The sequence below is a fragment of the Ictalurus furcatus genome, chromosome 3 (genome assembly GCF_023375685.1).
Source record: "Ictalurus furcatus strain D&B chromosome 3, Billie_1.0, whole genome shotgun sequence".
NCBI classification, from domain to species: Eukaryota; Metazoa; Chordata; class Actinopteri; order Siluriformes; family Ictaluridae; genus Ictalurus; species Ictalurus furcatus.
The window spans coordinates 14,431,413-14,452,763 of NC_071257.1; the positions used below are offsets into that span (position 1 = coordinate 14,431,413).

At 40.0% G+C, this 21,351-nt stretch overlaps 1 protein-coding gene across 1 annotated transcript; it reads left to right on the forward strand.

The window, feature by feature from the left end:
• The first annotated feature begins 1,687 nt into the window (after nt 1-1,687).
• On the forward strand, nt 1,688-20,469 carry gabrb1 (gamma-aminobutyric acid type A receptor subunit beta1). The gene is made up of 9 exons (XM_053620910.1): nt 1,688-2,409; nt 2,516-2,607; nt 2,707-2,774; nt 10,142-10,362; nt 16,455-16,537; nt 18,683-18,817; nt 19,373-19,525; nt 19,729-19,979; nt 20,080-20,469. Exons 1-9 carry the CDS (start codon nt 2,318-2,320, stop codon nt 20,425-20,427), a joined length of 1,443 nt encoding a protein of 480 aa, XP_053476885.1. The 5' UTR covers nt 1,688-2,317; the 3' UTR covers nt 20,428-20,469.
• Nucleotides 20,470-21,351: the final 882 nt, after the last annotated feature.

Genomic DNA, 21,351 nt, shown 5'->3' on the forward strand with positions numbered 1-21,351 from the left:
TTGTGGAGACAGAATGCTAATTTGAAGAAAAGCTCTTTTAGCTTCTTTTTTTTTTAAGCTGAAACAGCCAAAGGGTTTCCCTTTGGGTACTGAGATTAAGATTAGGAAAGACTATTCCTCAAACTGCATTAAAAAAAACACCTCTATATGTGTGTGCACCCATTTTATGGCAAAATTTACCCAAATCTACTTAAATTGAATGATGAAACATTCATGAGACTTTTCATCAGTAAACATATAGGCTATAGTTATACAGCCATGACACCTTTTATGAATCTCAATCAACCACCTAAACGCTACAAAAATCAACACTTAAGGTGTCAAGGATCCATAAATTTACAGCTCTTTGAGAATGAGTAAATTATGGAGATTAGTCCATTTCGTTTTGTCATCATCTGTGGTAGAATCTTTGTTTTGTAAATAATTTGCAGCGTAAAACTGAATAAAACAGAACAAAAGTGGGATAAATATATTTAAATACTGGATGGCACAGTTAAACTGTAAAAGGGCATACGTGAGTTAACTGAGATTGCATTCAAGTATTTGTAAAAATATATTAAATTGTCCAAACAACAGTAAAAACGCTAGTTGAATTATTATTTCAGAAATTGTCACAGGCCACTGGGTACTTTTTGTTTTATAAAGCAATAACTAATTCCAACTGGGAGCCATTTATGACAGGTAAAATACAATGTGGTTTAAGTGATCTCTCCTAGAGGGAATATAATATGGCTTTCCTCGCTCTTGCTCTGTTTTTGTGCATGTAAGTGTAAATGCGTTCATGGCCTGAAGGGCTACAGAATGGTGCAGATAAAGTACAAGAGACAGCTTTTCTTTAGACAGCTCATGGAGACCAATAAATAAGATTTTATGAACCAGATACATGTCCCATAACATGTGACTATTGAGGGATGGCATAAAGAGGCACTCCTGAACAAGTCAGGGACCCAGAGTTACAGGAACATGTATCTTAAGGTAGAGACTGTTGGACTGAGAGACAGTTCTATGTTGTTGTTGTTGTTGTTTTTGATGGGGGTGGAAGGCGCGACTATTTAGTGCTGCTGATCACATGTGATTGATGAATGACAGACATAAACATCTATAAAACTGAGAACAGTATCATCATCATCATCATCATCATTATTATTTTTAGTAGTATTAATATTAGGAGTAGTAGTAGTAGTAGTACTAATATTATTAATGGGGAACACGGTGGCTTAGCGATTAGCACATTTGTCTTGTACCTCGAAATATGGGGGTTCAATGGGTGTGGAGTTTGCATGTTCTCCCTGTGCCTTGGGGGTTTTCCCTGGGTACTCCGGTTTCCTCCCCCAGTCCAAAGACATGCTGTAGGCTGACTGGCATTTCCAAATTATCCACAATGTGTGAAAGGGTGTTTGAGTGTGTCCAGCAATGGGCTGGCACCCCATCCAGGGTGTCCCCCACCATGTGCCCCAAGTCCCCTGGGATAGGCTCCAGGTTCCCCGCAATCTTGTGTTGGATAAGCAGTACAGAAGATGGATGGATGGATGATGATTAGTAGTTGTAGATAATGATAGTAGTAGTAGCTAGTAGTAACACCTATGAGAGAAACCCCATTCATTGTTTGAGAACTGTATATTTCTTGTTTTGTTTTACTATAAATTATGCATGCATGTATTAAAGACTACTTTTCATACACCATACATCACTTTGCAAATTATCACAACAGTCTACACGTTTCCTATCAGAAATAATATTTCTGCTCATTCATTATTCATGCCACCGCGAGGTGATGTACGTTTTATGTTAGAGTTTAATTCGCTTTCCGGGTTTCTACCGAGTGATTTACTCGTGTGCGCGTGACGCGTGGCCAATTTAGAAATGGCGCGAAAAGAGCGGAGCGTCTTCGTGCAGCTCCAAAATATCCGCATATTCTAGTGAGGCGTGCGACACCTCGGACAGGAGTGACGCTTAGACGAGCGAGCAGGCGAACACTGGTGCTTACTGCACTTCTGGGTTTCTCTGCATGCTCCAGCAGGTGCGGAGAAGCCGGAGCGCTTGGAGCACACCGCGCCACGCCGGGAACAATGGGATCTGACCGGCATACTGATACACCTCTCGCGCTGCGTCTCCACGACCTCAGCACCGCCGGCCCCGGGAGCAGCTCTGGCGCACTCTCACCTCTCCGTTTCGCTCTTCTTTAGATCAACCCATCTTTTTTTGTTGTTTTGCATATTTATGCTGGTCACGTCGTCGTGCGTGCGTCGCTGCGTGCTTGAAATTGCGGGACCGCTTCGGAACAAGTTGGACGGCGTGAGCTTACTGTCTCTGCGCGATGTGGAGGGCTGGAGAGCGCTGGCGCCCGGCGCTGCTGTGTCTGCCCGTGCTGATGGCCGTGACACTCGGCCGCACTCCGATCTCGCACAGGTAAGACTCGCCGCCGTGTTCACACACACACACGTGCGCGGATGTATGCATGTGCTTCCGCGCTCTCTGCCACGATTTTATCCAACATCACTTTCTCCTCCTGCAGGGTTAACGAGCCCAGCAACATGTCGTACGTCAAAGTCACCGTGGACAAACTGCTGAAAGGCTACGACATTCGGCTCAGGCCCGATTTCGGAGGTAATGAACTTGTTTAACACAGGTAAAAGCCCTGTCGATGTGGGTGTAAGTGATCGTACTGTCGGGGATGATGATTTCATGATTTGATGCGTTTCGCAGGTCCTCCGGTTGACGTCGGGATGAGTATTGACATCTCCAGCATCGACATGGTGTCTGAGGTGAACATGGTGAGTTGCACACAGATACTCAGCTTATACCTGTATGCTTATTAAGATAGAGCGTTTGTTTCTGTTTATTTATTTATATCTCTGTGTGTGTGTGTGTGTGTGTGTGTGTGTGTGTGTTCATAAGGAATGTCAGGCCTACTGTATGACAGTGGCTGTATAGTGTAGTCTGTCTCTGGGGCTCAACACAACTAAATTAGGAGTGCTCCAAAAACTGGAATCATAGGTATGGGCTATAAAGTATAATCACAGGTACATTAGTTTGGAATATGCTTAAATGCACAACATTGCTCTCGAATTAGAGCTAATATTTCTGTGTTGCAGTGCATGGTGGCTTAGTGGTTAGCACATTTGCCTCACACCTCCAGGGTCTGGGGTTCGAGTCCTGCCATGTGTGTGCGGAGTTTGCACGTTCTTCCCGTGCTGCGGGGGTTTCCTCCGGGTACTCTGGTTTCCTCCCCCAGTCCAAAGACATGCATGGTAGGCTGATTGGCGTGACTAAAGTGTCCGTAGTGCATGAATGTGTGTGTGATTGTGTGCCCTGTGATGGATTGGTACCCTGTCCAGGGTGTACCCCGCCATGTGCCCGATGCTCCCTGGGATAGGCTCCAGGTCCCCCGTGACCCTGAAAAGGAGTAAGCGGTAGAAGATGGATGGATGGGTGGACGGATTTCTGTGTTGCCAAAATTCAACTATAACACACTCTGAGAAATAGATACAGAGGCATTTGTGGGTAATATATGAGATCTAAGAATGAAATGCCACTAACATTGCCAATGAGAATTTGATTATGATGAGGGTGGTGGTATAGATAGGACCTACATTAGTGTTTTGGTGCCTGCTGTTAATAATACGATGGGGAGAAATGTACTATACACCAATCAGCCATGATAAATCACTTTATTAATCAACCCAGACTTGAATAACATTGATTATCTTGTTACAGTGGCACCTGTCAAGGGGTGGGATATATTAGGCAACAACTTAACAGTCAGTTCTTGAAGTTGATTTGGTGGAAGCAGGAAAAATGGGCAAGCGTAAAGATCTGAGTGCCAGATTGGGATGTTTAGACGATTGGGTCAGAGCATCTCCAAAACGGCAGGTCTTGTGCGGTGTTCCCGGTAGGTAGTGGTTAGTTCCTACCAAAAGTGGTCCAAGGAAGGACAACCAGTGAACCGGCGACAGGGTCATGGATACCCAAGGCTCACTGATTTGCATGGGGGGTGAAGGCTAGCTCATCTGGTCCAATCCCACAGAAGAGCTACTGTAGCACAAATTGCTGAAAATGTTAATGCTGGCAATGATAGAAAAGTGTCAGAAAACACACAGTGCATCACAGCTTGTTGTTTATGGGGCTACGTAGCTGCATACTGTACCACCTATACTCCTTCATGTCAGCGGTATTGCCCTAATGGCAGTGACCTCTTTGAGCAGGATAATGTGCCCTGCCCCACTGCAAAAATTGTTCAGGTGTGATTTGAGGAACATGACATAGAGTTCAAGGTGTTGACTTGGCCTCCAAATTGCACTTGATAAAAAAGTCTGATCCATGGAGGCCCCACCTCTCAACTTACAGGACTTCAAGGACTTACTGCTAACATCTTGGTGCCAGATACCACAGCACGCCTTCAGAGGTCTTGTGGAGTCCACGGAGTTTTTGTTCTTACAAAGTGTCACATCATCCCATGACGGAAAACACTTTTTAGTGAATTATGGATAGCGGTCTGAACAGAGCCATTTCCGTGAAGCAAGTCATGCATTAGTTATTTTAGCGAGTCAGTGTGGGCTTTGCTGAGAGGACCCAGGAAGAGGAGCTCATCAACAGAACTGGATTGATGTTAGACTGCACATGATTTATATTCTCTTCTAAAAAATGCTTGAAAATCATACATTGTATAGAAAAATTATACCTGGATAGATTTGTGTTCAGATTGATCAAATGATTAATTTGATTAATTCTGGTTGAAACTACACACCACAATATAAGTTCCATAGCCCTGTATCCATTCATTATTTATATAATCTTATGCTGAATTCATTTGATTTATTTGATATTTTTTCATATGAATCCTGTTCAGATTAAAGTTCTTGGCTTCATATCTCTGGAAGAGTAATAACATACTGTAAGGTATGTAAATGTACTGGACAGTATGTTCTCAGCATCTTACCAAACTTTACCACAGTCTAGTAACTGGGCATGAATTTTTTACAATATTTTACTAAAATAATTTAAAGCATATCAGTAACACTGGCTCACTGGCTCTTTGATACTGGCACACTAAACAGGTCTGCTTTTAACTTGTTTTGAAGACCATAGCATTTTCTATCTATATTGAAAAATAAATTAATCAATGTGGCCATTCCACAGAAATGTAAATAGACAACAGAAACATGCACAGAAGCATCTGTACTTTTACCATCATCATGAAATCCAGACTCTGTGAATATGTGAATTAGAAATATTCCCAGCCCTACATCCCTTTTTCCCTGATACATGATGATATGAAGGCAAATTCACAAGCTTTTTTAGTCTAAGGCCCCTTTTTTGGATAGTACATGTAACTCCAACATGAGTTGGGCAGGATGGGAAAGGAGACCTGCAACTGTCTCAGCAATGCTTTTTCTTCTCCCTGTACAGTAACACAAACAGTACAAGTGAAGTTTTGTGTTTTTTAATTAGTGCGCAGTGAAATGCTTGGTAAAGATGTAGGTCTTCAGTGTTTGTTTGAAGACAGCCTGTGTCTCAGCTGTTTGGACAGCCAGGAGAAGGTCATTTATAGTACAAAAATTGAGTCTTGATGAATGCTTTTCGTGTACCATGAGTGATGGTGGGTCAAGTTGAGCCATGCTAGAGGCTCAAAGGGAAAATGGTGCAGAGCTGAGTTTGATGAGTGCCTACAGGTAGGTGGGGGCTAGTCTGTTTTTGGCTTTGTAGGCAAGCGTCAGTGTTTCAGATCTGATTTGGGCAGCAACAGGAAACCAGTGGAGGGAATACACCAATAGGATGATGTGAGAGAACTTGGGGATGTTGAAAACAAGTCATGCAGCTGCATTCTGGATTGGCTGAAGGGGTTGGATGACATGCAGAGACCTATAATAAAAATAAGTAAATAAATAACAATAACAATATTGTTAATAATAATAATAATAATAATAATAATAATAGTGGTGGTTGTGGTTCTTTTCTTGTTAAAAGGAGTAGTATTTATATTGACAGGAGTCATTTTGTTGACTGCAACTTTAAGAAGACAGTTTAAGTAATTTTGAAGCCTTTTCTTATAGTATCCTTTGTTCTAACCTAAATTAATACGAGACTTTGTTGTTATTGTACACTGCTTACACCAAATCTTAACACATGGCATGATGCTGCTGTTTCAGAACTTGGCTTCTGGTGCATTTGATATCTGGCATATCAAAGAGCGCTGCTGAGGGGGAAGATTTTGCTATACTCCCTCTACAAGACCACAGAGCTTTAAATTTTTGTTTTCTGTGTTCTGAATCTCGGGCCCTTTACCTGTAACTCTCTAGCCTGCTTGTTTCTAGTAGATGAGTGCGGTGTATTTAGTGTGATGGTTGCAGTGAAATTAGGTCATGGAAAGTTACACTGCAGTATTTGCGGGGTTGCTACCCCAAGTACCCTGTGATGAATTTATCTGGTTGCATACAATTCTGAAACAAAAGATTACTCTAATTAAGCATCTTTGTCAAATGAACAAGCATTCACCTAATTACATTTTTAGAATTAATCTTAATCTAGGCAAAATTAAAAGAATACCTCATTTATAAGTAACATTGTTACAATCATTTTTCACAGCTTGCACAGTGATGCCTGGGTAGCAGAAGGAGAGACTTCCTGGAGTTAGACGTACAGTGCCCTACACTAATATTGGCACCCTTGGTAAATATGAGCAAAGAAGTCTGTGAAAAATTGTCTTTATTGTTTAACCTTTTGATCTTTTGTTAAAAAAAAATCACAAATTTACTCTGCACTCATGGATATCAAAGAATTGCAAACAAAACACAGGTTTATCAAAAAAAATATTTGTTAAATATGTGTGCAACAATTATTGGCACCCTTTTAGTCAATACTTTGTGCTACCTCCCTTTGCCAAGATAACAGCTCCCCTATTGGCACCCCTATGAATTCATATGAGAAAAATATATTTGAGGTATATTCCCATTGATATTTTACATTTTTTAGTACACCTGGGTGACTAGGAACAGGAAATAGTTCAACCATGACCTCCTGTTTCACAGGGGTATAAATATGAGGTAACAAATTTCCTTAGTCATTCATAACAATGGGTAAGACCAAGGAATATAGCTGTGATGTGCAGCAAAAGGTTGTTGAGCTTTTTTTTCCCCATTCACAAAATGGGAAGTGGATATAAGAATATAGAAAAAGCATTGGAAATGCTCATTTCCACCATCAGGGTAATAATTAAGAAGTTCCAGTCAACTGGAAATGTTATGAATCAACCTGGAATTGGACATGTGTCTATATCGTCTCAACGCACTGTGAAGAGGATGGTTCAAGTGGCCAAAAAATCTCCAGTGATCACAGCTGGAGAATTTCAGAAGTTAGTTGTGTCTTAGGGTCAGAAAGTCTACAAAACTACAATCTGAACTCACCTACATCACCACAAGTTGTTTGGAAGGGTTTCAAGAAAAAAAGCTTCTACTCTCATCCAAAAACTAACTGAAGTTTTGCCTCTGCCAGAAAGCTTAAAATGGGCCGTGGTTGGATCTTCCAGCAGGACAATGGTCCAAAACATACATCAAAATCAAAATGGTTTACTCACCACAAAATCAAGGTCCTGCCATGGCCATCCCAGTCCCCTGACTTGAAACCCACAGAAAACCTTTGAGGTGAACTGAAGAAGAGAGTCCACCAGCGATCTGGAGAGATTCTTTATGGAGGAATGGTCTCCGATGCTTTGCTATGTATATTCCAACCTCATCAGGCATTATAGGAGAAGACTCTGCGCTGTTTTCTTAGCAAAGGGAGGTAGCACAAAGTATTTAACAAAGATTTATTTAACAAACCTATGTTTTGTTTGCAATTGTTTGCTATCCATGAGACCAAAGTATTTCCGTGATTTTTTTCAAACCAAAAGATCAAAATGTTAAATAATAAAGACAAATTTTTATAGCCATTTTTGCTCATATTTACAAAGGGTGCTAATATTAGTGGAGGGAACTGTATCTAAGTAATGAACCTGAGGAGGAGACGCTTCTCATGGAGTGGCATGTCATAGTAGGGGCTGGCATCCAGTTCGTCTATAGGCCATGGTGATGTCCACCCTCCAATGGGGCCCCTCATGTTTTTCCTCTATTAGAATTCACATAGTTGGTATGAATATTGGATGGCCTAAATACTACTGTTTCCTGCATACTGGGCACAACAAGGAATCCTTCACTTCACTTCACTTTCCTTGACTGCTGTATTAGTAAATTGATTTGCAAAATCGGGTGCTGTGATTAGTGGAAGATGTAGGCAGTTTCCCCCTTCAGAACGGTTCCAAACAATTTTGTAGGCCCCCGAAAAGATGCTATCCATGGTGCTGTGATGTTGAGCAATCATCACCGTGTACACCTTTAGTGTCAATGGGGACTTGCTGCGTTCTATCAGTCTCTGAAGAAAGGTTAATACTTTAGGGATCGGGCACCGCGTTTGCAGAACAGTTTTAACCTCTGCGCATACAAGTAGAATTCTTGCATTCAGGAGTGTTTCCTGCACTGTCCTCAGTTGGTAATTTACTCCAAGGGGCCAAGTCCACAGGCACAGGACCTATCTAGGGGAGCCAAATCGCTCCGTCCATTTGGCACAGCAGATCTGCTCAGGTCTGCTTATCACAACCTCAATGTTACCTACTTGCTGAATTCGGTGCAACATAGGAAGAGTCAACAGTAGGGGAAGAAAGGTGTATAGTAAATTATAAGGCCACTTGTGGGCCAGTGGGTCCTGTCGCTGCTGTCCAACTCTACTAAGGAGAAGCACAATAGGCAGTGTTTTGACTTGTCATTGGCAAAATGGTCTACCTGCAGGCCGCCAGTCCTTTTCCATATCTGAGATCCCACTGCTGCGTGTAGATGCAACTCTCCTGAGTGTATTTGTTGTCAGCATTTTGCTGCACCATTGTACAACACTGGCAGATGAGTTGCTCTCAGTGAGGCCATGGATGGGTCCACCTGAGGAGCTTAGGTGCAAGCAGATCTAGCTGGATCTGAGTGGATCACCTATACAAACATATATTTTAAAAAATACTATATAAAAAATAATATACAAATATAAAATGAAAATAAAAAATATTCTTTGGCAACAACTTGGGATTATTGGCTAAATGTTGTGGCAATTTCACATAGTGATGTCTTAATAGTAAACGTGAGGCTTTACTGTATGATACAAGATGGCATTTAACTACTGTGTACAAAGCAATGCACTGCAACCCTGAATTATTTCAGGTGCCCTACATGACTTGAAATCCAACAATCAGAAAGTTTCCAGAAACTTTGTTTCCCCCAAGGCGTGCTCTGAACTGCTGTTATAAGCATCTTTGCAAACTGCAGAATAGCCTGTTGTGTGTGTGTGTGTGTGTGTGTGTGTGTGTGTGTGTGTGTGTGTGTGTGTGTGTGTGTGTGTGTGTGTGTTGCAGCACAGATAAGGCAAATGAGGAGGGAGTGCAGGAGCTTCCTCTCAAGATCAGCAGCAGTCAGTTGAAACATTTCAAGTGCATTTAGAAACTTCCCCTTGGGCCATGCTTAGAGACCATGGCTGCACTTTACAAATGATCTCCATTTATTTTTTAATCCTCTGCTTTTTCAGTTTGGAATAAAGAAGAATATAAAAACAAGATTTGATATTGGAAAAGAGAAATATTACTAAGGGGCAGGAACCCTGATTGGGAGACACTTCTTCCAGAACACTGTGAAGGAAACATTACAAAGTATTACAAGAGGATTATACATGGAGACATATTTATTTAAAATCAAGAACAGCCTGCATTGGAAAAGTCACCCACTGTACTGAGAAGCCACTAATGCTATTGGCTAGAATATGCAAATTTTTATGTAAATTATCAAATAAAGACCCTGTGTTGGTTAAGCATATGTTTCAAATGTGTTCCAGATCTGTGCCTGGGCTTCAGTGTCTTTAAAATTCAAGGATAGAGGACAGATCAATTGTTGGGGCTCAGATATGTGTGAAAATAGACTGTTTGCCTAAATAGCTTAAGTGTCCTGGAAACAAGGAGCACCATTCCATGTGGGCTATTTTCTATCTGTGTGTGTGTCTTTTAAAAATCTATAAATCCATAGTGGAATTGGGTTGATATAAGATATAAAAACAAATGTGTGTGCCTTTGCTACAGGATTACACCATCACCATGTATTTCCAGCAATCATGGCGTGATAAACGCCTGTCCTACACGGGGATTCCTCTGAACTTGACACTGGATAACCGTGTGGCTGATCAACTCTGGGTGCCTGATACTTACTTTATAAATGACAAGAAATCTTTCGTTCATGGTGTCACCGTCAAGAACCGCATGATTCGGCTGCATCCAGATGGAACTGTGCTCTATGGACTCAGGTTAGTGTATGAATGTGAACAAACCGGTGTACTGGATGTGTCCAGGTCAGTTATTTCCAGTATTTCATGTTAGTGTCTCTTTATTTCTTTGTTTGTGGTGTTTGTATATGTGTGTGCGTGTTCTGGGGCAAGCAGTATTCCCTTGGCTTTCCTAATGTTGCATTTTTGGAGTTAGTCAGTGTGAGTCATATAAAGTTTGTACAGTTTCTGTATACTGATGATAGATGAAGCTGTCTTTGCCCTACTTAAGAAAGCTATCTTCAAGCTGCTTATGTCAGATGTAGTTAAATACAGTTTTTGTAGTATGTATGTCATTAAATACAAGTTTTCCTACTAAAGGACAACAAAATTAAGATAAAGAAATTTCATTTAACGCAATAGGACATTTAGTTTCTGTTCAATTTCACAGCCATTTCCTCATTACCAAAAAAATGTCAAACAGTCTTTAAGATATTAATACTGGAAAAAAAGATCAGTTCAGAAGTGTGATTTCCCATTGTGAATTTGATATGAATATTCTCTAATAATCTGTATTCCTGACCTTTACCTTGTCCTCTAACTTTACCTCATTTTTGTTCTCTCAACAGTTTTTGGATCATATAAGATTTATAAAAAAAACTGCTAATTTGTGCAGTGTATTGGATAAATTGCACATGCAGTTAGTGGGCATGTTGTGGAAGTTTACAAAGAATCATTGCATAAATTACATCACACACAAAGTAGGAGGATGGAACAATACTTAACTGAGATTTTTGTATGTGCTAAATTGTTCTTCATTGGAAATTTAGATATCAAACAGATTTCCTGGAAATGTGAACTGAACCTTGCCACAGGTTGGTTCTGTGCTTAAAGCAGGGGTGTCGCTAGACACTTTTTAATGGGGCACGAGCTCCAGTAAAGTTTTCCTAATAAATCATTGTCTGATGAGGTAGGTTACAGCTGATCCATCTGAAAATAGGCTTTTCTATTCAGTGAATGTTATCATTTACATCATTTGAATTATTTCAAACACGAAGGCTGATTGTACTGCCGGCTGAAGCAAAAATATACTACACATGCACTTCAACCACCCCACCCCCCTCGCTGTGCTCCTCATCCCTTCACTTTTCCCTGTGGAAAGTCAGACGATAATTCATAATACGACGTTGTAGCTGAAGAGAGGTTCTCTCAGGCTAAAGCTTATCGATGTGTTAATGAGTAGTATATGAATTTGTATTTTGTGGAATCCCGTTTTCCAGATCTAATTTACTTGGCACAGATTTGATCGATAACGTTAGCTTGTTAACTGCTAAAAGAATGCTTGCTTATATCTTCTAATTTGGCATTCTGCCATAAACAATGTGATTTACTCTTTGATTTAATCATACTCATCATTGAAAGCTTTTTGGAGGGATTTGTTCATTTAGGGGGCTAGTTAGTTAGTTCATTCATGAAAATGCTAATCAAACACACCTACCTGTTATTTTCAAGTAATTCTGAAGACTTTGGTTAGATTTTTCATGTGTTTGATTAGAGGTGGAGCTAAACTCTGCAGGACAGTGCAGTGGCCCTCCAGGACTGGAATTGCCCATCCCTGGTTTAGAAGCTAATTTCACAGTTTCAGTGGCCTCTTCCAGTGTATTGTGTGGTATTTGTGTAAACACAACATAAAGAATTTGGTTTTGGGGCTCTGATGGACTAGGATTGGAGAGGGTGGCTTTTAAATTCTAATACTTCTGTATAACTGTGATGGGATTTCAGGTGCCAGCTTTGTGTTTCAAAAAATCATTTCTTCTCGTCTTTTTGAATGGAGAGCATACCTATGTGTATTTATTTCAGGAATTTTAACAGAAATTAGGTCAAGTATCAAATAAAATGTAAACTTGCATTGAGGAATTTAATGCTGTTAGTAATTGTTTAAAAATGACTATGGTAAAACAGAATTCCACGATATAAAATATGGAGTTTGTCATTGTCATCAACCAAACAGTAACCAGTTTTGATACCTAAAAAAAACTTATGTAGGCAATTTTAGCAAAGCCCTTTACATTAAAGTAAAATGTAAAATGTAACCGCCCCCCCCAGAAATTTTTAAGTACTTTTGTACAATTTTTGTGGGACCTGTGCCCCAGTACTGATCAAACTCTAGAAACGCTTAAAGTGGCTTAAAGTGATGAAAATCTTGTGAATGAAAATGTAAATCAACATTTCATGGGTTCTTTGAATGTTGCTGGCATCAAACATGTGAGCATGTTGTCAAATCTTGAATATAAGAAAGAAAGAAAGCATTTATTTCACATATACATTAAAGTAAAATTCTACTCTTTGCATATTCTAGCTTCTTAGGAAGTTGTGGTCAACCTTTGTATAGCACCCCTGGAGCATATAGGGTTAAAGGTCTTGCTCCACAGTGGTAGCTTGGCAGTGTTGAACCCCAAACCATCTGATCAGTAAACCAGTGCCATAACCACTATGTGGCCAAAAGTATGTGGACACATGCCCCATCACACTCATATGTGGGCCTTTTACAAACTGTTGTCACAAAGTTGGAAGCACACAATTGTCTAGAATGTCTATGCATGCTGTAGCATACAAACCTGGGTCCAAACCTGTTTCATGATGACAATGCTCCTGTGCACAAAGCGAGGTATATAAAGACATGGTTAGACCTCAGCCCCACTATACACCTTTGTTTCCAGAAGAGTGGAGGCTGTCATAAGAGCAAAGGGGGGTTTGCCCATGGTTTTTGTGATGGTTAGGTGTACATATACGTTTGGCCACATAGTGTAACTGTGAATACCAGAAAACCGCCAGGGATGCATGCATGCCAAGACTTTCCAACAAAGTCACAAAGTGGCTGTATGACGTAGTATGTTTCGTTCCCTGGAACCTTCTGGATCAGAGCTGGTTCCGAATTACAGGGATCCATGGTGGTTATCTGGCATTCATAAAAACACAGTTACATACAGTATGTAACTAGTGTTCTATCTCACACCTCCTCACCCCCAGGGGTCACCTAGTTATCACCTAGATGAAACATACCACGATATAATGAGGAACTGACCCACCTTAGCACTACCCAGAAAGGTATTTGGAGATGCTGCACTCAAACCACCAGGAAGGATAATGTTAACGTTGTAGAACTTGGAGAATGTGCACATTGATTAGAAGCCAGTCTATGTTTAGACAGTGGCGTTCCCCACTTCTTTCCAGCATCACTGATGAGCAACTGTTCTGATGATCAAAAAAACACTGTCTAGTCCACAGAGTACTGTAGGGCACATACTACAAATAACAAGGAACGGTCAAGTATGTTAACCCTCAAGGAACTGGGCGGTACACTAGAATTAAATAATGAGGTGCACCTCATTTGTGGAACTGTTTTCACCTGAGAACATAAAAGGTCCATATTCTTGTGTTCATGAGTCTGGTCTGGTAGGTTGCAGTTCTCAACCTTCACTTCACTCCGTGGGGGCCAAACCCACAGGTGCAGATTTATGTAACAGACCATCACAACCAGTAATATATTGTACATCATATAGCTTGTTGATGTGTTGTAACCTCACACTAAGGTTGTACAGGTCCCCTGTTCCTTTTTTGTTAGAAAGCTTTGTGTCTCCACTGAGCTAGAACATGTGCTCCTCTTGCTGAGACAAGGATGTTTAGAGTCTATCTACAGGCTGGTAACCCACTTCTGGAGGCCGCTTAATTCCAAGATGCCCTAGGAAATGACCAATGTGGCTGTAGACAGTGAGCCTACTGTCCTGAAAAGGAGCTGTTACTGTACGTGGCAACCTACAGTGCCCTCCACTAATATTGGCACCCTTGGTAAATATGAGCAAAGAAGGCTGTGAAATTGTCTTTATTGTTTAACCTTTTCTTAAGAAAATTCACAAAAATTCTCTTCTGTCATGGATATCAAACAATTGCAAACACAACAGAGGTTTATAAAAATATATCTTTGTTAAATATAGGTGTACAACAATTACTGGCACCCCTATGAATTCCATCCATCCATCCATCTTCTACCGCTTACTCCTTTTCAGGGTCACGGGGACCTGGAGCCTATCCCAGGGAGCATCGGGCACAAGGCGGGGTACACCCTGGACAGGGTGCCAGTCCATCGCAGGGCACACCCTATGAATTCATATGAGGAAAAAATATATATGAATTATATTCCCACTGATATTTAACGTTTTTTTGTAGTACACCTGGGTGACTATGAACAGGAAATTGTTCACCCATAACTTTCTGTTTCACAGGAGTATAAATATGAGGTAACACATAGGCCAAATTTCCTTAGTCATTCATAACAATGGGTAAGACCAAGGAATTCAGCTGTGATGTGCAGCAAAAAGGTTGTTGAGTTTCACAAAATGGGAAGTGGCTATAAGAAAACAGCATAAGCATTGAAAATGCCCATTTCCACCATCAGGGTAATAATTAAGAAGTTCCAGTCAACTGGAAATGTTATGAATCAACCTGGAATTGGACATATGTCAATATTGTCTCAACACACCGTGAAGAGGATCACGGCTGGAGAACTGCAGAAGTTAGTTGTGTCTTAGGGTCAGAAAGTCTCCAAAACTACAATCCGAAGTCACCTACATCACCACAAATTGTTTGGAAAGGTTTCAAGAAAAAATCCTCTACTCTCATCCAAAAACAAACTCAAGTGTCTTCAGTTTGCCAGACACTACTGTAACTTCAAATGGGATCGGGTTCTATGGTAACATGAAACCAAAATAGAGCTTTTTGGCGATAAACACCAAGGTGATTTTGGCGCACACAGAGAGGTAGCCATATGGAAAAGTACCTCATGGCCACGGTTAAATATGGTGGTGGCTCTTTAATGCTTTGGGGCTGTGTTTCTGCCAGAGGACCTGGACATTTTGTTAGGATACATGGCATCATGGACTCTATCAAATATCAACAGATATTAAATGAAAACCTGACTGCCTCTGCCAGAAATCTTAAACTGTGCCGTGGTTGGATCTTCCAGCAGGACAGTGATCCAAAACATACATCAAAATCAACATGAAAATGTTTTACTGACCACAAAATCAAGCTCCTGCCATGGCCATTCCAGTCCCCTGACTTGAAACCCACAGAAAACCTGTGTGGTGAACTGAAGAGGAGATTCCACCAGCGTTTGAAGCATCTGGAGAGATTATGTATGGAGGAATGGTCTCAGATCCCTTGCTATGTATTCTCCAACCTCATCAGGCATTATAGGAGAAGACTCAGAACTGTCATTTGGCAAAGGGAGGTAGCACAAAGTATTGACTAAAAGGGTGCCAATAATTGTTGCACACAAATTTAACAAATATTTTTTTGATAAACCTGTGTTTTGTTTGCAATTCTTTGATATCCATGATCGCAGAGTAAATTTGTGATTTTTTTTTTTAACAAAAGATAAAAAGGTTAAACAGTAAAGACCTTTTATAAAGATTAAGAATTTTTCACAGCCTTCTTTGCTCATATTTAGCAAGGGTGCCAATATTAGTAGAGGGCACTGTATTACTGATTAGATAACGATCTCTGTTCCACTGAACAAATCAATACAGGGGAATAACAGATTTGCTGTTGTTAGTGTGAGTGGGTACCTAGGTGCTATGTGTCTAGCAGCATGGCTTATTTTATACCCATAAGCATCTGGAGCTGTCTGGGGCTGAAATACTAAAAAAAGATCATTCTTAAGTTTTGCTATGTGCAAGAGTCATGTGCTGAATGTCTACTGCAGTGTTAATTAAAGAAGTGTAATTAAAATCTAACTTGTGATATTTTAGTGTGACTGCAGCAATGACTGAGTTAGTGTGAAGGCAATTACCAGCACAGGAAAGAGAGTTGGAAAACAGGAGATTGTGCAGAAAAAGGGGGAGTCAGTGTTCGGAGGAAAGGGCAATGATAGTCATAATTTGATTTGTTGAAAGAAGCGAGCAGTGTGTGAAGTAGTATTTATATTAAGTGAATATATCGGGGTTTTTTTTATTTACGTTATGTTATGTATAAGTACAAAACACTAGAACATTTCACAGACTATGTATGTGTGGATGACCACTGTTTGTTCCGTTGTGAATTGTGTTCAGATATCGCGGTGTTTATTTGACTAGGATAACTACAACAGCAGCCTGTATGATGGACCTGCGGAGGTACCCCCTGGATGAACAGAACTGCACCCTGGAGATTGAGAGCTGTAAGTCCTGTTTAATGCTCATCACAAAGTAGTCACAGTAACCCAATACTAATATGTTCAACTCTGTGAGCTGCAATGGCTAATATGAAGATATGACCTACTGGCAGCCAGTTGTGGTGCCAGTCAAACAGTCAAATCTTAGCCCTCATTGACATCCATGGTAAATATGCTCATATTACATACAGAACTGTGTAAACGTCTTGTATGACGAATATGGTGTCAGATATAAAAAGTTATTGAATATCATAAATTCGCTCTAAATCAGGAAACTGTTATTTACTGTTAAAAAAGTTATTTGGTGTGATGACCATTTAAGACAATATCAATTCTCTTACACTGTTGTGCAGTTATATAAGGGATTAGCTTGAAGAACTTGAAGCAGTTGTAGTGTGACTTGTGACCAAACACTAGGTATACACTATACAGTATAATTCATAATATATACCATTATATATAACACACGTTTTTATCTGAAAAGTGGTTATAACATATGTAAATTTTGGGAAATTAATGTTTGGAAATCTAACATGTAAACTTTTCACCTTTTTAAAAAGACAAAATGTATATATGTTTTTGATTTCCTAAGACTGTTGCACTGTACTACATATCTGAGTGTTTCAAATCCTTCTGTGATTATGAGTATAATAAATAACTCAGTGAACATCTTAAAAGTAACTTTGCAGCAAAGACTGAGGCAAGATCTTTTCTTTTTCTCTTTCTTTCATTATGCATTCATGGTGTGAACAGTAAGGAATTAGGCCTAGTTTTTCATACTGCTACTGAAATATTTACAATTAATCTATGTTTCTATTAGGAATCAATATATTTATATTTTTATTTGAGAAAATAACATTAAATTGAGCATTTAAAATCTACTGTTTCCAAAAAATTAAATGTTGTTGAGTTATAATTACATGTCTGTAGAGCAGATGCCAACATTTGCCCAGCGTATTGAAGTACACAACATATATGGACAAAGGTTTGGGAAAAACCTGACCGTCACACACGTGCGTTTTGAACATCCCATTCCAGAGTTAGGCCTCCTTTGCTGTTACTTCCAATCTTCTGGGAAGGATTTCCATTAGGTTTTGGAGCATATATCTGTGGGGGTTTTCCCATTCATTTACAAGAGCATTACTGAGGTCAGGCACTGATGCAGGGCTCAAAAGCCTGTGGTACATCAATGTTCCAATTCATCCCAAAAGTGCTCAGTGGGATTCACAATGTTTAGCCACACTAACAGGAGAAGCACAGATGTTTGTTTTTTTATTTTTTAATATGAATATAGTGCTTCTTACACTCATTGTATTATAATATGCCATTACCCTGGAGTTAGAGGACCTGTGCTAAATGAAATCTACATTACTCTCTTCTGCCATTACTTTTCTGTTGCCTGCCCACTGGACAGTGGTTATAGTTTGCCGTTTGTTCTGTTGGGTAGACCATTGTGAGGCTGCTGTCTTGTCAGACCTTAGAGACACAAATTTCTCATCATCATGCTCTGTTATGTACACTATACAGTAAGTATTTTAAGGTCACATTTCATTGCAAAAATAATCCATGTCTATGAATGATATCATATGCATGCAGAAGATGAAGAAACATAACAAGTCACTGTTCTGTGATTACACTCTAATGTGCTGGAGCTCTGTGTTCCTTTTTAGAAAAGTAGCAGAAATCTGTAGAGAGAGAAAATCCTGTCAGTTTAGTCTAAATGAGGAGTTCTCACTGAGCTGTTCACACTATTTCAACACTGCAATCACACACCGATTTAGTGCCTAGACAAGAAAGTGTAGGGACAGGTGGCTGGCACCTATCTCTTCTTTGCTCCGCCCTTAGAAATTATATAAGCACTGACTGGCCAATATACTCCGAGTTGGCATTTTATTAGGTACACCTGGCTTAAGCATCCACCCTTTGGCCAGTTTACCTGTCACAAAGGTGTACTCTTGTCAGCCCCTACTGTTTGTAATGTATTTGTTGCTATAGTAAATTGATGTTTTTGCAGATTCTCTCATTATCATAAGTAACATAAAGTTGTCTAATAACCCACCCTTTATATGTATGATTTTATAACCGCTTTTTAATCCTCTCAGTTGCAATATTCAATCTCTCTGTCTCTGTGTGTGTGTCTTTCTCTCTCAGATGGGTATACCACAGATGACATTGAGTTTTATTGGCAGGAGGGAAGTTCAGTGACTGGAGTAGACAACATTGAGTTGCCACAGTTCTCCATCATTGACTATAAAACTTTGTCTAAGAAGGTGGTCTTTGCAACAGGTATAGCACATCTTCTGACAGGTGTCCCACCTTCTTTGCTTAAAAAGTCTATACTATTTTTTAAAAAGACGTTTGTACTGAAATAAACAGGACACAGTCTGTATAGTATAGTATTGAAGTAGCTTATGTACTGTATTTAAGTATCTTCTTTAAAGGAAATCAGATGATGACCTCATGAAAGCTACTTTCTTTTACGTTCTTTTACTGTTGCAGTAAAAGTAGAAAAATGACTGAAGGGCAATAGTTTGAATGCAGACACATTATAACAAACCTACCGTATTGATCTAAATAATGTACAGTTAGAAAACATCTAATGTGCTGGATAGAGAGCCAAAACAATGATTTTGTTAGTGTTACTACAATTACCTATTATTATTATTATTATTATTATTATTATTGTGTAATTGAATTCCTGGTTTGGTAGCAAACGTTGTTGTTACAGCAGTTGACCAGCAAAGGTTTGGATTTAAAAATATCTAGACAATACAAAAATATGTCAGATTGTGTTTGCTAAGAGAGGCCCCATAGACACTGCTCTCATCTCCGCCCTTTCAGGGTCATACCCTCGTCTGTCCCTGAGCTTTAAGCTGAAGAGAAACATTGGATATTTTATCCTGCAAACTTACATGCCCTCAAACCTGATCACCATCCTGTCCTGGGTCTCCTTCTGGATTAACTATGATGCTTCTGCAGCACGGGTAGCTCTAGGTGTGTGCGTGTATGTGAATACAACAAATGGCTTAGTACTATATTTGTAAATACCATGGCGCATTAATCACATGCATGTTAATGAATTTAGTTGCTGTAAGTACCTGATGACTACAGGATAATTACATTATTGTATTATTCCCATTTTTTCCCCCTTTTATGACCTCAGTTGAGTTATATTTAGTCTTACTGTATCTCTGTAGGAATCACTACTGTACTGACCATGACCACCATCAACACCCATCTGCGAGAGACGCTACCCAAGATCCCCTATGTAAAAGCCATAGATATATACCTAATGGGCTGCTTTGTCTTCGTATTCTTGGCCCTGCTTGAGTATGCGTTTGTTAACTACATTTTCTTCGGCCGAGGTCCACACCTACAGAAGAAAGTGGCAGAAAAAGCTGCTAAGAGCAACAATGAGAAGAGCAGACTGGAGAGCAACAAAATCCAGGTGAACAGATCTAAGACCTGATGTCATTTTAAAAGTAGTGCCACACATTCATATAGCATTTCTATCTTAAACCCCACATCTCCCTCTTTCTTTCTCTCAGGTGGATGCCCATGGAAACATTCCCCTTACCAATCTTGACCTCCGCCTCACTGGGGCAGAGATGCTCGGTGGTCTTGGTGACCCTCGGAATACCATGTTCTCTTATGACAGTGCCAGCATCCAATACCGCAAGCCCCTGACAGGCTGTGACCTTTACGGCCGGCCGACTGCTTCCCTTGAACGGCCAATCAAGCACAAGAAGAGTCGCTTGAGGAAGCGGGCCTCTCAGCTTAAGGTGAAAATTCCAGACCTGACAGATGTGAATTCCATCGACAAGTGGTCACGTGTCATCTTTCCCATCACCTACACTTTCTTCAACCTAGTCTATTGGCTTTACTATGTCCACTAGGAGACAGCAGTGCACTCAGCTTAGCTTCCACTTAGCAGATCGGGTCAGGCTTTCTCAACCTAGGGATTATTTAAAACTGCAATTTAATTTGATATCCTGCCACATATAAGCTACACAGTCATCTAGATAATGTAATAACTATTAGTTCCTGATCAGATCTTTCTGTTCATCACCCCTGATTCATGTGAGAATGGACTACAGGGGTATGATGGTGCTGCATCTAACTGTAAGAATGCACTATAGGCCAGAGTTAGTACTAACACTACAGCTACAACTAACTGTAGGCAGCATTTAAGTCAGACACTATGGCTTGAGCCAATAAACAAAGTTAATTCTCAGAATATGTACCAGCCTTTGAAATATTTGCACTGTTTTGTGACGGAGTTCATTCTAGACTTAAAGGATACTGCAGCTTTGAGTTTTATGTGTGTCTGCCCATGTGCACATGTGCTAACACAATCTTGGTGCACTAAGCTAAATACTTGCCTATTAGATAGCCACACTTGGCTCTTCTACACAATGTGTTACAACACGATGACAAATTAGCTGAAAATTCAGCAAACAGGGATGTATACATATGGGCAAAAGTTGAATCTTTTCACAAAACCTGTGTGAAAGTGTATTTCTTTAATTAAGAAGTCAGGTATTTAAAAAAGAAAAAAAAAGTCTCCATAATGTATTGTACTAACAAACAGTACCACACGTCATTGTATATATTACTTTTAAATTAAAAAGGCTGAAGGAAGAGACACCGAAAGAAATCAAATTGTTCATAAATGCATGTTTTGACAAATCCCCTGCCTCACACTCGGTACATACTACTCAATTAAACCACCACAAGCTCGGAGTGAATTCTGCCTCTGCTTGAAAGGTACGTGTTTATAACAGAGGCCAGTGATTTATTGGTTTCTTTACAATCCTGTC

Excerpts from the sequence above, each read along its gene's own strand:
- gabrb1 (XM_053620910.1), top strand. The coding sequence starts at position 2,318 with ATGTGGAGGGCTGGAGAGCGCTGGCGCCCGGCGCTGCTGTGTCTGCCC. Across the intron at positions 19,526-19,728 it reads TGCAGCACGGGTAGCTCTAG|GAATCACTACTGTACTGACC; the intron begins GTGTGTGCGTGT and ends GTATCTCTGTAG. Across the intron at positions 19,980-20,079 it reads TGGAGAGCAACAAAATCCAG|GTGGATGCCCATGGAAACAT; the intron begins GTGAACAGATCT and ends TCTTTCTCTCAG.